This window comes from Engraulis encrasicolus, chromosome 8, assembly GCF_034702125.1.
Source record: "Engraulis encrasicolus isolate BLACKSEA-1 chromosome 8, IST_EnEncr_1.0, whole genome shotgun sequence".
In the NCBI taxonomy this organism is placed as follows: domain Eukaryota; kingdom Metazoa; phylum Chordata; class Actinopteri; order Clupeiformes; family Engraulidae; genus Engraulis; species Engraulis encrasicolus.
The window spans coordinates 33336678-33354177 of NC_085864.1; the positions used below are offsets into that span (position 1 = coordinate 33336678).

The window sequence follows — 17500 nt, forward strand, 5'->3', positions numbered from 1 at the left end:
CCCCTCAGCCTTTTGCTTGCTTGAGGGGGTTTTGATGAGACTTTAAAGGACTCCAACGAGCCAGGAGTTGTCTTTCTTCTCCAGGGTCTTATCAATAGGGATTAGCTAATGGCTTCCTTCCAGACATTTATTGCTTATCCTTAAGAAAATCGAGACCCCGTTCCAGGTTGCCCACTTCATAACTAGCCCCTTGCCGTTGCTGACGCGGTCTTTGATCATGAAAGAGGCCCACAGATTAGCATGAAGTGGACTTCCTTCCAGGCCAGCAGAGCTCTCTCTCTCACATAATACAGTACGACTGAGTGAGTGTGCCATCTTTTATTTCCAGTATGATTTATTTCCATAATGTTTCTTCTTTTTTTAAGCATATAGTATATCTTTGGGGATTTTTAAGCCTATGTTTTTTTGGCAACACGTTCTATGAAGCCCATATCTGTAGCGCATTATGAGTGCATTTATATCAAATTATATTTACTTACAACTCATTACAACTACACCCATGATGTTTCATGATCCTTTATGTTAACAGTTATGAATATGGACTTCATAGATAGTGTTACCATTTTTTATACGAGAATATATACAGGTAGGACAGTGAAGGTGGTGACAGGAAGCGAGTTGGGAGAGAGAGACGGGGAAGGGCTGGCAATGGGCCCAGGTTGGAATCGAACCCGGGTCTGCCATGCAGTAGACGCCACGGTAGGGCCATTAGCGCTGCGGTAGGACCCTTTAATGTTTCTTCCAAACGCTGGGTGTGCGCTTTGAAAGCCTTTTTCTATAAGCTGCCATCTTGTGTAACAGCCTTATAATTCTCAATGGGCTGCCTGTTTTTCACAATATTTTCTATGCGCGACCGACGACGGAAAGGAAAGGAAATCAAATAACTAAGGGCCCATAAAACTCTTGAGACAATTGTGTTGTTAGTTATCCGTTGCCCTGATTTAAAGTGTTGTGAAATTGTGATCTACATATTCGCCTTGAGGGGGACGTCGGGGTATTACTCATCCTGCAATGTGCTTGTCAGATGCTATGCAGACCCTCCATCAATCTAAGTTTAATACCCCCCACCACCCCCCTCCACGCGGATGCCTAAGCTGTTAGCACAGTGATTACATGGACCTGTAAAAGATGCTTTTGCTCAACACCCAGCCGCAGCGGTGCGGCGGCAGCCAGCGTATATAAATGGAGTGGCGTAGTAGCGCTAACACTAAGCCCCTTTCCCTCATCCATTTTTTATCCACAGGAGAAACTGTCAAATCACAATGCACAAGAGACAGAGTGAAGGGAAAAAATTAACATGCACACCCACACACACATAGACTCACACACACACACGCACACGCACAGACACACACACACAGAAGCGCCCACACACACACACACACACAAGCGGCCACAGGGTGAGTGACCTTATTAAGGGCCTGAGGTTATTAACTTGCAGCGGCACATCGGGACTAAGTCTCTCCGCAGCCGCTGCTTGTGGGATCGCGGTGCACAAATTGACACCGGTTGTCGGCAGGCTATTAATGGCTTAATCCAGCCAAATTGCTCACCAGCGTGTCGTGTAAACGGCATAGCATGTTGACTGAGGAGCGTGTGTATGTGTGTCTGTTTGTGTGTGTGTGTGTGTGTGTGTGTGTGTGTGTTTGGGGGGATGCAGGAGTGTGTGTGTGGTGTGTGTGTGTGTTTGGGGGGGGTGTGCGGGAGTGTGTGTGTGTGTGAGTGTGTTTGGGGGGGGTGCGGGAGTGTGTGTGTGTGTGTGTGTGTGTGTGTGTGTGTGTGTGTGTGTGTGTGTGTGTGTGTGTGTGTGTGTGTGTGTGTGTGTGTGTGTGTGTGTGTGTGTGTGTGTGTGTGTGTGCGCCCGCGCGCGCGCATTTGTGTGGTGGGGGAGGTGTCTTGTTTGCAATTCAAGCAAGACGCATGGAATCAATGACATTAGCAGGAGTCCTCCATATTCGGCCCATTCCTCACACCACCCTCCTCCCATTGATTTCCAATAGCGCGGCCAAAGGCCACTTATTGCGAGAGGAATACATGGCAGATTTGTGAAGAGGCATCCCTGTGGTGATGGTGATGGTGGTGGTGGCGATGGTGGTTATATGGGCTACCTTTGCGGAAAAACACTGTCCATGATTGGTTCAACGGACACAAGCACAAGCGCAACACATGCAGTTGTGCCAGGCCCAGTAAGAGAGAGGGCCCAGAACTGGGTCCACATCAATACATAGGTCATTGTGTCGGGTGGGCCCCTTTCACATGACTTGTTCAAAGGCCCAGCTAAAGGCTGTCAGTGGCCCTGCAGGACTGCACCAAAAAAAAAAAAAAACACCTACAAGAGGCTGCACTACACTGACCAGTTGCAAACTTTGTTCACAACACCCCCAGGCACTATAAACTCTGACTGATCGAGCTCCAGCAGCAGACTCCACTAACACCAACACCACGAAACCATACAGGACATGTTCTCACGTGGCAGCCAGCTCCTATCCTCCTCAGCTCCCATTCTGCGTCAGAGAGCTAGCTATACGCTACTACCTCTGACAGGAACAACAAGCCTGACCCACCCAACCAGGAACAGAAAAAGAACCCAAAACAAGCTGCAGCAGTCACAACAATGTAAACACAGCGTCAAACCAATAACAAATGAAAGAAAAAGATCTCAAAACATCCATGAATGGTCTTGCGGATGATGCATGCGAAAATAGCAGCAGATCATATGGCTTGTCTGCGATTAGCGCGTTAAAAAAAAAGAAGAAAGTAAGAAAAAAAGTAAGAAAAAAAAAAAAAAACACACACTCACACTGGATGAAAGCAATCATCCCCTACTGAATAACATTACGCCGACTGATTATACTGCATTTTTGGCCGAGCATTTCGTATTTGCTGCAAGTGTGCTGCGACTGCTGAAATACAATAATAAGCCATTCAGGCAAGCCTGCATAATGCCTCCTGTTTGGATTAGAGACGCATAAAGCTGTCCTTGGAACCGCGCCTAACAAACTATTTGAATTGCACGTGTTTACTCGGATGATCCACTGACTATGTCATGGGATAGCAAAATAAAATCAGGTAGGCCTATCAGGATTATGCATATGCAATGTGCAACAACAAACCAGATGTAAGGCCAACACTGAATGCATGATGATTATTCTCTCTGTGCATGTTACGACATATAGAATAGATCGTTCACTCCTTATTCTATATTCCACCGCCAGCTAAAATGGTAATGAGAAAGTAATGGTCTTGCAGATCATGAACATTATTCAGCTCGCTACTAGAAAGTCTTATACTGGACTCTATAAAAGGTCACGTAAAAAAAAGACAAAAAAAAGTGTGAGGGTCAATTTACAACCATATTGCCAACCCTTTAACGTAGCTTTAGATAAAACGCATTAGCCAAATGGCCGCATGTAAAAGCGCAATATATCTTCAATATGGCTGAAGGTGATTTATCACTAAAACACACACAGGGAGCAGCTGCTGTAGCGAGAACAGCATTTATATGGCTGACTGCTGCAGCTCTGGGCCTGTCTGTGAGAAAATTTAGGGACAAGTACGACAGTGTGGTTTACGAGTTAAGAAGGGAGTGCTCGTCCAAGAGTTACGAAACTTTCCAACATTGCAATAATGAGGCGTGCGGAATAATGTGACGAGGTGACTAAGTAGGAATTTTTCTCCACCTCAAAGTTTTGCCATCTATGTTATGGATGAGAATCTCATTGTATTTGTTTTACAGACAAGCACAAAAAGTTCAGCTGAAAATTTTCCAGGTAAATACTGGAGAATCACAAATATTATTAATGCAGACAGAACTGACAACTCTGGAAAAAAAACTTTTCTGCTGCCAAAGAAGCAGCCACCTCCCCTAAGCTGGAACAAGCCTGAGGGCACTGCCTTCATCACGCAAGTTCCTGTCACCCGTCTCTGGGTGGTGAGTCAAGGCAAGCGCCTTCATTTTGGAAACACCAGCCTCAAAGGGTCACTCTGACACACACCTGTGTTGGAAATACGGGCACAGCAGTCTCCCGTGGAAACCTCTCACCTGCCCGTCCACTTTCATCTGTTTGACAACTAAGCTTCTAACGTTTTCTTTTCTTTTCTTTTTTTTTTACAGAAAATCCTGACTGACTGACTGACTGACTGACTGACTGTGCTCCCACCCCAGAGCGGGAATGGGTGAGGAGCAGAGGTCTGACAGTCCTGTCCACACACATAGAGGTGTGCAGTGCAGAAAAAACACGCCTATGTGTATAAACACATATTTGAAATGTAAAAGAGCATTTAGCATAATTGTAAGGTCAGACACCTTGATGTGTGTATCAAGACATTTGAAATGCAAACGCATATTTAGCATATTTAGAACAGTGGTTCTCAAAGTGTGGTCCGGGGACCACTGGTGGTCCGCGACAGAGCTCAGGTGCTCCGCCAGGAGATTCCTACTGTTCCAAGACAAGCTAGCAGTTGGCTATATTTGTGACAGAATTAAAAAGCGAAACATAGCTGAAGTCATATTTTCATCACAATAAGACTTGTAGGCTTGTAAGGCTTGTAAATGTGAATAAAAAGTAAGTGATCTGCATCAAAATTAGCAGTGTTGAATTACCACCCGTCATCTGTCAATTCGGTTGACAGGTGGTCCCTGAACATTTTTGGGGTGACAAAGTGGTCCTCGGTCTGAAAAAGTTTGAAAAAACACTGATTTAGAATAATTGAAAAGGTCGGGCCTCTCTCACCTGTGGCCTCTACCATGCCTTCCAGGATGACGACGATCTCGAAGTCCTCCTTCTCGATCTGCGCGCGCGACATCTCCCAAAACGGGCTCTTCTCGTTGATCTCGTGCGAGATGATGAGCGGCGACACCAGGAACAGCCGGTCGTCGCCCGTGTCGAAGCCAATGTTGATGTCCGTCTGGTTGAGCGGGATGAACTCGCCCTCCTTGGTTTGCTGCGAACGGATGAGCTTGGCGCGGATCGACGCCTCCACGATGTGCGAGTTGCGCAGGTCCCCGACGCGGAACATCAGGCACAGCTTGTTGTCGCGCACCGAGATGACGGCCTTGTGCGAAAACATGAGCGTCTCGGCGCGGTTCTTGGGCTGCGAGATCTTGACGAACATGCAGCCCACCATCATGGCGTTGACGATGGAGCCCAGGATGGCCTGGACGCACAGCAGCACGATGCCCTCGGGGCACTTCTCCGTGATCACGCGGAAGCCGTAGCCGATCGTAGTCTCGGTCTCGATGGAGAACAGGAAGGCGGACACGAAGCTGTTCAGGTTCTCCACGCAGGGGGTCCACCCCTCCTCGTCACCGTGCAGCAGGTCCCCCCGAATCTGTGGAAGTGAAGTGAAAGTGAAAGCTCATTGGGAAACTCCAACTCCCATTGTCATTGTGACACAGCACTCCACAGCACACAAGTGAACACTGCACACTGCACTGAACGAAATTGCATTTATGCCTCACCCGTGCAAGGGGGCAGCCCTCAATGGCGCCCCAAGGCTGCAGTGCGGCGGACGGTACCATGCTCAGGGTACCGCAGTCATGGAGGGGGATGGGAGAGAGCACTAGTTAATTAATCCCCCCACCAACCTGGCGGATCGGGAGTCGAACCAGCAACCTTTGGGCTACAAGTCTGACACCCTAACCGCTTACCCATGCCTGCCCAAAGAATCTGTGAGAGATGTGCAGGGTAGCAATTTATTTTGTGGTGTATTTTTTTGTTGTTGCTTAATCTACATGTATCGACATCTCATATTATGCGCCAACACTGTACACACCTCACCCTAACCATTTGGGAAATGACCAATGGCCGTACTCATGCCTGGTACCCTATGGGCAATATATGGTAGGTATAGGGCAAAGGTCGGCAGACTTTGTTATTACCATAAGGCTGATCTAGGACAGCACCTCATTTATCTGTTTGTGTGCCATGTCATTCCAGCGATATTAGCTGTTAAACTTACACCCAGAAATAACCACACTCCATTGCAATGGGTTGGAGAAAATATGTGTACTTTCACTAGGGCTGCACAAGTAATCGAAAAATAATCAAAATCGTGATAACATAGTGAAATCGAACTCATGATTTTAATCGTGCTTTAATCGTGGCAATGGTGACCTACTTTTGAGAGCGTCCTTGAACCCAGAAGATACTGACAGGCTGGTGTTTCTGGCCTGAAATCTGTCCATTTAAGTTTCATCCTATTGCCTTAACATAATTATTACAATTCATTTTATTTTGCTCATCCCGTATGTAATTCATTCTTGGTTATATTTAATCTTGTTATAATATTCAAAAAAATCTGCAAAAATCAATAATCGAGATTAATAATCGTGATTATAATTTTGACCCAAATTATCATGATTATGATTTTTTCCATAATCGTGCAGCCCTAACTTTCACACATGTCCTAATTATTCAAGAACTCAAGGATCGATTTCTGATCACATACATACCAGAGCGATGAGCCACCACAGGAAGCCGAAGAACAGCCAGTTGACGACGTAGACGAGTGTGAAGATGAAAAAGCTAAGGCGCCAACGCAGGTCGACTAGTGTGGTGAACAGGTCGCTAAGGTAGCGGTAGGTCTCCTTCACGTTGCCGTGGTGCACGTTGCACTTGCCGTCTTTCTGCACGTAGCGCTGCCGCGGTTTCCTGGTCGAGTCTGCGATCAGGTGCGTCCGGTCAGTTGGGATCTGAGCCTCCCGAAGGTGCTTTGGAAGCTTCTTCACCTGCGGGTGAATGTATTGGCAGACACAGGAGTGTTGACATTAAATTACATTGGCTGACACTTTTATTCATATAGAAACAGACGTAGTAACATTTACATAATATTAAATTACATTACACACTATTACTCTTCTACACAGTCCAGTCCATCTCAAACCTGCGGATTCTTTACGATGAGCTAAAAGCTGAACTGTGAGCTAAAGTGAGCTAAAAGCTGGACCGTGAGCTAAAGTGAGCTAAATGCTGGACTGCTTACTCAGTTAGTTGTGGATCTGCATGAGGTCTCTAGGGAGGTTTACCAACATTCCATGGTAAGCTGCACTCACTAGCTGGCATCTGCCACAGAGACTATTAGCCAAAAGAACTTAGCTATTTTAGATGCAAAGTATTGGTTAGAGTGCCCAGAGCAAGGTGTGAGCAATTTTGATGATAAGGAGGGCTAGCCTGGTGAACCAGCGCCACCCGCTGGACGGCAAAATGTTTTGTCTACGGGTGGGTCTGGCCTCGCATAATGATTCAATGAAGACAGAATGCCATGAATCTGGCAAGCCAATTACAACGCAAAGATGTGTTTTGAATCAAAGCGGACAGGGTTTTGAGGGAAGGTTGTTCTCATCAACAATCTTCGGATGTATTATGCATCTAGGCCAGACTAAATTAGACATCCACATTTAGTCTGGTTTATCAGGCTAAAGGAGGGCCACATTTTTTCATCGTCACCATATCACCACAGCTCGAATGCAGCTTGCAGAGTTTGAGATGCAGTTGGTAGCTCACTTCTCTTTTGGCCAACAATACAATTACAATGGATTGATTCAGTAGTGTTTAAAAAAATCTGTTCATTATTATCATAATTTCTAATTATGTTTTATCACCAGCCACACTGAGTCAAGAGGCGGGCTGCATGTGGCCCCCGGGCCTCCAGTTGCCCATCCCTGCCCTAGAGCAAGGTCTGGTTAGGTGCCTTGCTCAAAGAGCCTTCAGCTATGGGTGTTATCACCTTGCTGCAGAGCCTATGTTATAACCTTATTGTCAACACAATTGTAATGACCAAGTCTTAATATGTTACTTTTGTCTCTCAGTAATGTCATAGCAATGTTGTTAAGATGTAGGTGAGTGTTTTCTGCAAAGAATAAATCGGCCCGTCATCAGGCCCATCTGCAATAATAGGATACGGGAGCTGATGTCGAGCAAAAACATGCGCATCCGCCTCAGTACCATAAGATGCTGGACTAAGTAAAGTAAATTGAAATAACAAGAGTAAAATCACCAAACAACACTCAGTTCCCATTTCTCTTTCTTTAAATACGAGGTTTCGGACAGTATCAGATGTTATGAAATTCAAACCTTTTGCGACCTTCACGTTCCAAGACCGATTCCCTAACTATTAAGCCACACCTGTCCAGTGTGGCATTAGGAGAGGAGATAAGAAAGAAGCAGCAGTGAACATCTAAATTCTTTGCAAGCGCATTCCCGTTTTGTGTTAAGGCTGACAGATAGGAGGTAATCCTTTGAGGTCTTTGGGGTAACATGTCACCTCGCCTTTGAGCTGACATGCTTTAATCAGATGCTCAGTACCCAACTTTCTGGCTTTTAATTAAGGTGGGACACAGGACCAGGAGTATTAACTTTACATCACACTTCACTTTTATGCAATGCTTTTAAGCAGAGTGACTTAGGTAAAGGAGTAGATAAAAATTCCACATTTGAAAGTGTAATGGAAAGAGTACAGCACTTTTCTTGGGACTTTGAACAATTGGTTATATCCAACACAAACGTTTCATTCTAGGTGTGCAAAAACGTGGCTTAGGTGTAACATTTTTTAAGGCGCAGAGTATTAGTTACAGTCCCTGAAACAAAAAGCCTTTTGCTGTAATGGTTTCTGAGTTCAAACGTGAAGCCTTCCGATATCATGACTGATGGCCTAACCCAGTGGTTCTCAAACTTTTTGTGTGAAGTACCACCCGAGAAAATATTGAGCTCTCCGAGTAGCCTACCACCTTGACAACCAACATTAGAATATTGCAACAAAGGCCTTCCATATTCACTTTTGCCAGTCAATACAGGTTCACAACGGCATCAACAGCTATAGTCACATTCAGTGCAAATTTCTTGCTTGCCTAGTATTATTCTGCATTATGTTTTCAGATTCACACAGATCAATATTACAAAATGTGACACCAAAGAGACATTTTCTACTGCAACAACTTGATCAGCCTTCAAATCAATGCACAAAAAATCCATTCTTCCAAGTACCACCAGAGAGATGTCTCAAGTACCACCAGTGGTACGCGTACCACAGTTTGAGCACCACTGGCCTAACCAATACATGGGCCCCAGCAGACAGCTAGCGGAGCAGGGAAGACAGAGGCGCTGTAGTGAACATCCAGATTCTTTGCAAGCGCTTCCTCTCTCAGTGTTGGTGTAAAGTCTGACAGATAGGACGTAATCCCTTTGAGGTGTTCGTGACATGCTTTAATCAATGCTCCGTGCCCAACTTTCTGACTGTTAATTAAGGCGCGACGACGAGATGTGCTCGAGAGACGACGAGAGAATTGAATATCGCTCAAGGAGATATGCTTTAAAGGAAGGCGTTACACTAAAAAAAAAGAATAGTTTGAATATTATCCCTCCCTGACGTTTTCACAGCACTCGGATTCGATTTAAAAGAGACAGCACCAAACAGGGCTTAAAAAAGGGATGGTTTTACAGTGGGCTCTTCTGGCACGCCATCATCACAATTTACACTGAGATTCAGTATCTCCACTTCAAATAATCCTCGCTCGGTCGGCTCACTCACAAGTAGCCAACCATACCCCGATAGCATTGCACGTCACCTGCATGACGGCGTATTTCCCTAGCATGTATAATAACTCCTGGCTATCTGTCTGCTCGGTCTCTTTCCCCAATTGCACCCCTCATTGACCACCCGTATGCTGCCTTGCCATTAGCTATGCAGCGCGGGCAGGAAAGCCGACAAGGGGTGGACAAAGGCGTCAGTCGTCCCGGGCCCAGGGAGATGGGGGGCCCCATAATTGGGTCCTCCTTGCATTGATTGCATTGGATGATGGGCCCTATCATATTGCTTTGTCCTGGGCCCAGCTAAAGCTGTCAGCCTCCCTGAGCGCAAGTACCCATGCTCGAGTGCTGGCTGGCGGCGTTGGCGCGCCGGCGAAGGGGGGAAACGAATGTATCCTTATTTCTGCTGCAATAACTCAAAGGGGGTCTGATAGGTAGCAGTGCCAGTGCGGTGTGCTTACACACTGCCGCAGTGCTTTTCATTCCCCAAGGGTGGGCTGTGTGTAGAGAGTGCACTGTATGTAGGCAGGTGTGTATGTGATTCGATTGTGAGAGTGTGTGTGAATGTGTGTGTACAGTCACACATGTGTTTGTGTGTGCGCAGTTGAATGCGTTGTCCGAGTATGTGTGTGTGTGTGTGTGTGTGTGTGTGTGTGTGTGTGTGTGTGTGCGTTTGTCTGTGTGTGTGTGTGTGCGTGTGTGTGTGTGTGTGTGTGTGTGCGTTTGTCTCTGTGTGTGTGTGTGTGTGTGTGTGTGTGTGTGTGTGTGAGAGAGAGAGAGAGAGAGAGAGAGAGAGAGAGAGAGAGAGAGAGCCTATATGTGTGTATGAGCGAATGTACGAAAGAGTTTGTGTACGTGTGTATGTGTGTGTGTCTGTGTGAGTGTGTGTGGGAGTATGTGTCAGAGGCGACAAAAGGACATTTGGGGCTCTATTTCCACAGGTTGGCTCAGGTCCAGTGAGGAGATGTGACTGCATCTGCCTGCCAGCCATTCAGATCCTCCCCCTCCCTAATCGCCCCTCCCCCTCCACCACACCCCCTCTCTCCTCTCCTCTCCTCTCCTCTCCTTTCTCCTCTCCTCTCCTCTCCTCTCCTCTCCTCTCCTCTCCTCTCCACTCCTCTCCTCTCCTCTCCGTTCCCCGGTGCGTCGGTGAGTGTGACACACACCGGCATGCTCAGGCAGGTCGCCTCTGCCCCTGGACCCAAACACACGCACACACGCACACGCACACGCACGCAGACACACACACACATACACACACGTACACGCACGCAGACACATACACACACACACACACACACACGCACGCGCACACACACACACACACACACACACACACACGCACGCGCACACACACACACACCCAAGCATGTCCTCTGCCTCTGGACCTGTCCCCGCTCGCTCGCTGTGTGCTGCCCTCTACGCAGACCAAGGACCCAAGGACACGCTGACATTTGGCGCCAGCAACTGGAGACAGCAGAGGCTCTAAGCGGCTAATGGAGGACACAGTGGCATTGGGTTGGCTGGGACAGAGATGGTGGTGGTGGTGGTGGTCAGAGGTGCAGGTATCTCCCCCTTTTATAAACCTGCTAATCGGACATCTCTGGACATCTGTGGGGTATAAAGGGGTCAGTTGTCCTATAAGCCCAGGGGAAAGGGGTTTCCAGAATATGGTCCTCATTAAATTGTATGTATTGGGTAGCTTGGAGAGGGAGGTTCATGATGAGGGGCGCAGGTATGCGTATAGTTTGAGGGGGGCATTGAAACATGTACTGTAATGTAATATATTTTTACTATTCCTATTATATTTTTGCCACCCCCTGATGCAAAAGCCAAACTCCGTTTTTTGGGAGCAGGTGTTCCCCCTCCCCCTTTTTTAAACCGGCTAATCAGACATCTGTAGCCTGGGAGGCTGGCAGTTGTGGGCAGTTGGGTCAGTTGTCCTAACCCTCAGGGAATAAGGGGCACAATGACGGGCACATTGTACTACCGTATGCATTTGGCTAGCCTGGAGAGGGATGGTCATGGCTTATGACTCTGGACATCTATGGCCTTTATAGGGCAAATGGCTCAGTTTCCCTATCTAGACAGAGGGAAAGGGGGCTGCCCAGAATATGGTTCTCGTTACTGTACATTGTATTATACTGTGTATGTAGTACGTCTATATATTGACTTAGCTGGGAGAAGAGGACATGCTATCCAGCTAACTAGACATCTGTGGCTGAGGTCGGGAAACCTACATTGGGAGACAGATGGGTTGGTTGTCCTACAGTAGGCCTAGGGAAAAGAAGTATTTTTGGACAAAAAGGATTAGAAATCTGAGGAAGACCGAGAGGTTGAAACGTCATGCTTGCCAATTTTAGAATAAAAAAGAAAACATAACTTAAAGAGTAAAATATCCAAAGGAGTCTGTGAACCTTTTTTGTTCCTTCACCGGGGATTGTGCACAAGTAACTCTCTACTAGAGAAAAGAAGCCCAGGGAAAAGTCTCGAGGGGGGGTGCGGGGTGGTTGGTGGTTGTAGAATTGGTCCGTCATTACGTTGCTGTATTTATTGGTTGGGAGGGGGGGGGGGTCCTTTCAGATGGCCTTTGTCCTGGGCCCAGGCAGCCAAAGCTGTCCTGGGCACTGCAGGTAGCGCCCCCCCTCCCACCCCCTTTCCAACCTGCTAATGGGACACCTGTGACCCCTTCAAATCCCACGCTGTTGCTGTTGGTGCCGCAGGTTCAGTACATTACACTCGAGACTGAGGACACAGCTCCAGAAATGGCAGACATCCACATAAATCCACAAGATGAATACATGGCCTAACAGCACTGGACTGCTATGTTTAGGTGTTACAATGACAGTACCATTAGAATCAGGCAATCTGTGTGTGGACCATTGACTCTTGTGTGACTTATTCAGTCATTGATGTTTACAACAAATCGGCAAACATTATTTGATATGGTTTTTTTTTACCGTAACATTGAACATTTTTTTGTTGTTCAATGCAACAGCCTCATATTTTAGACGTTCAAGCTGAAATGTAGGCATTACATTTGCATTTGTTAGGCCTATTAATTTATACTGTCCTATTGGGTATTGATGCACTGTACGGTGAAACAGTGCTTGAAGCTTAAATCTTAAAATGACTCCCCATGGTTCAAACTTTTGACAGAATGAATGCATACCCTGCTAACAAATAAAAGAACATCACTTCATAGTGTAACCCTCATCAGAAGAAAACAGATTTGCATGACTCATCAAAAAACATGTACTACCTACTGTCTTTGGTTCTGAGATTCTGAACCTGCTTTTACTGTAAACAGGGCTGGACTGGACATCTGGCATAGCGGGCATTTCCCGGTTGTCCCCGCACCCTTGTGGGCCCCTGTTTTAATTTTTTAATTTTTTAATTTTTTTTTTTTTTTTTTTTTTTTTTTTTTAATTTTTTTTTTTTTAATTTTTTATTTTTTTAATTTTTTATTTTTTTAATTTTTTAATTTTTACAGAAGGCCCACAAGGATGCAGGGCCCACCGTTGAGTCAGTTCTGCGTCGCTAATTATGAGGGGCCCCTTTAAGCCAAACGTGCCTGGGTCCTATCTCTCCCTCAGTCCATCCCTGACTGTAAACCCAATATTTTGCTCTTGCAACCGTCATCCGGTTAGCTTTCTATAAAATATTTGTTTTGCCCACTCACTGCATCACATGTAAGTTTCTTTACAGTAAATGAACTGGAAAAGTCAAACAGCAACAAAAACAGGCCTCGAGGATTAGGATGTACTGCGGGGGGAAAAAAACAGATGACATCATTTTGAAATAGGAAGTACAGTAGCACTACTCACTAAATGGTCACGTGTGATGTGTGCTGCCGTGCATGTACTAATAATCAAATGCATCAATGCATTGATTTCAGAATTGATTGGGAGGATCTTGAAGTACTAATGAACATCCGTGACAGTGATGAATTGGTAGGTTAAGACAGCATTAATTGGTGACAGTCGGCAGGTCAATTCATCGACTAGTTTTATATCAGTGGTGTAGTCTACTTTTTGTAGTGGGTATACTGTACATTTGAGCATTTTTTGAAGTGGGTATACTGTATATATTTGTTCTATTCAAAATAATGGATCAATCAATTTTAAGTGGGTATACTGAAATCCCTGGAATTTAGAAGTGGGTATACTCTGTATACCCGCGTTCTACATAGATGACACCACTGTTTTATATATTCACTCAGTTAACGCTTATACTATTTTGCAGCTTAATTACATATGACTGCTTAAATGCACATTTTAATGTCAACAAGTCCTTTATGGCGCGTTTACTGTATGTCTATGACCTTCCTGTATCGCATAAAGTCTAATGAAAAAGCCAATTTGGTGGAATTAAAATACCCTTTCGAGGGAAATTTAGAGAGTTAAAGCACTCAACTAATTACTCAAACAGATGTTTTGTGGTCCTGATATGCGGTCCTGATGAAAGCACTTGGAAGGCAAAAATGCTGCTTTACCTGCCAAATTCTGCAGTATCTCTGACATTTATTTATTTTTATTATCATTTACCCTGGGACTGTTTTCTAAATATGGATGTTGCATTGATTCTGAATCACAGTTGCTGCAGTGATGACTCTCTCTCTCTCTGTTAAGACTGGTTTGTGTGGAAGAGAGTTCTTCTAGTGTGATGGCTAAGAGGTGTTAATGCTATTAAAGCAATACTAAGCACATTTTCTTTTCAGTCGCCCTTCAGGCTGGAACCAGAATTATACTTTATGTAAACCACAAGTTGAAGCCCACTGAGTGTGGCAAATCGAATTCAAGTTGAATAAACTAGAAATGCACTCAGAGAGTGCAGACCTCCACCAAGGAAGCTGTTTGATAGAACATTTGACAATGTTACAGGCTACCCTATTTTTTTTCAAGTCTTTCTGCCTTTTTTTGTGGAGTTAAAAACTTGAATGTCAAAATTCACTCTATCCTGCAAAGGTGAAGATTTTTTTAATATAAAAGTCCTGCTTCCAGATCGTTACCCGGATCACCACCAAAATTGAATCACCTGTTCCTTTTGTCCAACAACTCCACAAAATTTCACCCGAAATCGGTGAATGACTTTTTGAGTTATCCTGCTGACAAACAGACAGAAAAATCAACGCGACCGAAAACATAACCTCCTTGGCTGAGGTAATGATGATGGGGTCTACTCTGTGATGTGGAGGACTCGTACCTCGTTGGGTGTCACTCCTATCTCCATGTCGTGGTCCATGTGGACTCGGGAGTCCCCTGCCATCCTCAGCTGCAGCGGGGCACCTGTGGGAGATAGATGGGGTATTGACCTGTTAAAGGGGCTCTAGGTAGGATTAAATGTGTAATTAATCACTGTCCTGAGTCAGCTGGTGCTTATTTGAGTCATTAGTAAGTGAACCATGACTCTCGCGACCACTTCCACAGTCCACTGTCAGTAAACCCCAAATGCAACTTTTTGACAGTGCGGTCCGAACGAGTGTCGTGGGAAACACTTCTCATACGAAAAATTGCTTTACATATCAAATTTATGTTTGTATCAACAGCTGGCATTCCGCGATGAAAAACATTCTCACAGCGGGTTTAGTCACATAAACGACGTCATCCTACATTGTGTTTGTGCCCCTTTAACCCTATCGCGCCGGATGCATCATATATGTCTCATCAAATTCAAAGCCCTCTCCACGCTGACACAAAAAAAAATCGATCTGAAAAACATCCTGCGTGTCATTTCCAAACGTCCTGCAGTACGCGGAAACCGCCACAAGAGAGCAGCGGTCGACAACAAGTTGACCACAGCTCGGCGAAAAACAGGAAAATGGGGTGGAAGCGGTTTCCCTGACCGACGCTGAGATTTCGTCAAATTGCATAAGGTTTGTGTACAAATTTCCGAAATATAACTCTACATCCTTTAATTTGAACACTTGCTTTGTGCAATTAAGCAAGGAAGAGTTTATATTTTTACACCGTGTTGCAGAGAGATCGTGCTAAAACTGATGAGACATATAAGCACCATCCGGCGGTAGCAGGAAGTCAGCCATCAATGCATTTGCTCCATAGGGAAACTTGCAAAGCACACCACGACGATCGTTTAACAAAACACACAAGTTGTTTTACTTCAAGACAAAGATATTGCCTTAAGAAACAGGTTTTACTTGCAATTTTGAAAATGTAATGCAAAATGTTGAAATTATGATCTCGTAAAAAAATGCATTGAAGTGAATGGAGAAATGGTCCAATTGTAGTAATGGACCCATATATTCAAGTTACACATCAAAAATGAATAATGATCTATATTACACTCATAAATAGGTTGTTGAGCATCCAATCAGCTATGTTTTTACATAGATTTTAAAAAATTACCCAACCAGGCTGTGGGAAATGTAAAATATGGTCCTGCTAAAACAAGGATAGGCTTAAAAAAATGGCAGGATCTCACTAAATATTTAAAGATAGTCCTCAAATTAAATTGTCTGACAACTTTTTTAAATTAAAAAAAAGTTGTAAATGCATTAAAAGTCATTTTTCAATGGTCATGAAATTGGAATTTTCATTCATTAAAAGCCTGATGCATCATATATGATGCATGAAATATCTCAGCGACCTTAACAAAATTTTGAATTTTTTTTTTACATTTCTTATAAGGGACCAATATTGAAGCAAATTCCAAAAAAATAGAATTTTCTCTCATTGCTTTCATGGTTCAGGTTTCACAGGGTTAAGACACGCTGTTATAAATTTGCTGTTACCAGAATGGCAATGACCATGTCAGAGTGCATTACTAAAGGCTCTGTGTTATGTCATAGTAGTGCACAGTAGTACTATGGTAGTAGTTAACTTTTCAATGTCAATTACAGCGTGCCACAGGAGGTACGGCTTGCATTATGGGGCTACTACGTGTATGGGATAACTGCACAGATGGGTTAGCAGCGTACTTATAACCAATCCTGCTGATAAGCAGACAAATCAGACAAGAAGACAGAGGCAGGCAGGTAGACAGATAAACAGCAAAGCAGAGGATACAGAATTACACACAGACACAGATAGACAGAAAGAAGATAGATAGATAGATAGATAGATAGATAGATAGATAGATAGATAGATAGATAGATAGATAGATAGATAGATAGATAGATAGATAGATAGATAGATAGATAGATAGATAGAAATACAGATATACAGACACCATGAACCACATAAATCAGACAGACAGACAGACAGAATGCTACGCAGACAGACAGACAGACAGACAGAATGCTACACAGACAGACAGACCAACCAACGGACAGACAGTACATATACCGTAGGTGGCAATCAACCATAATTAATCCACACTGCGCGGCACACAAATGCTTTAAGCCCCTGTCAGCTCTGTCAATAGTTCATTATGTGTTTATATCTGTCTCAATTATGCCTCCTCCTCAGCCCGTGTCCCGTCTGGGCTACATGCATATTTATCATGTGAAATGGGCCTGAAAATTCAAATTGACCGGGAGACAGAAACATGAATCCGCAAACAGGAGGGACTGGAGAAATAGAGAGAGAGGAGAAGAGAAGAGAAGCGAAGAGAAGGGGAAGAGAAGAGAAGAGAAGAGAAGAGAAGAGAAGAGAAGAGAAGAGAAGAGAAGAGAAGAGAAGAGAAGAGAAGAGAAGAGAAGAGAAGAGGGGCAGAGCAGAGCACAAAAGAGCGATAGCCAAATCAGTGCAACATCAATACCTCTTGCTCTGACAAGAAACAACACGCCACAAAGACAGGCACATTGACACGCGCATGCGTGCACCTCATTCCCACATCTCCCCCCAACCCCCCCCCCACAAGCACACACACCTTCTTTCTGCTGAGGACGTCAGGAAGCTAATCTGTAAATTTTTAGCTCTCAGGCCAACTGGGACGTGTGTGTGTGTGTGTGTGTGTGTGTGTGTGTGTGTGTGTGTGTGTGTGTGTGTGTGTGTGTGTGTGTGTGTGTGTGC

The 17500-nt window shown here is 44.8% G+C and overlaps 1 protein-coding gene across 1 annotated transcript in view; it reads right to left on the bottom strand.

The window, feature by feature from the left end:
* Positions 1-17500, bottom strand: part of kcnj5 (potassium inwardly rectifying channel subfamily J member 5) — a 60212-nt gene that overhangs the window by 17025 nt on the left and 25687 nt on the right. Inside the window, exons 2-4 of the mRNA XM_063204587.1 lie at positions 14733-14815; positions 6455-6730; positions 4734-5331 (exon numbers count right to left, since the gene is read on the bottom strand). Coding sequence (XP_063060657.1) covers positions 4734-5331; positions 6455-6730; positions 14733-14795 — 937 coding nt within the window. The 5' untranslated portion in view covers positions 14796-14815. The remainder of the gene's footprint in view (positions 1-4733; positions 5332-6454; positions 6731-14732; positions 14816-17500) is intronic.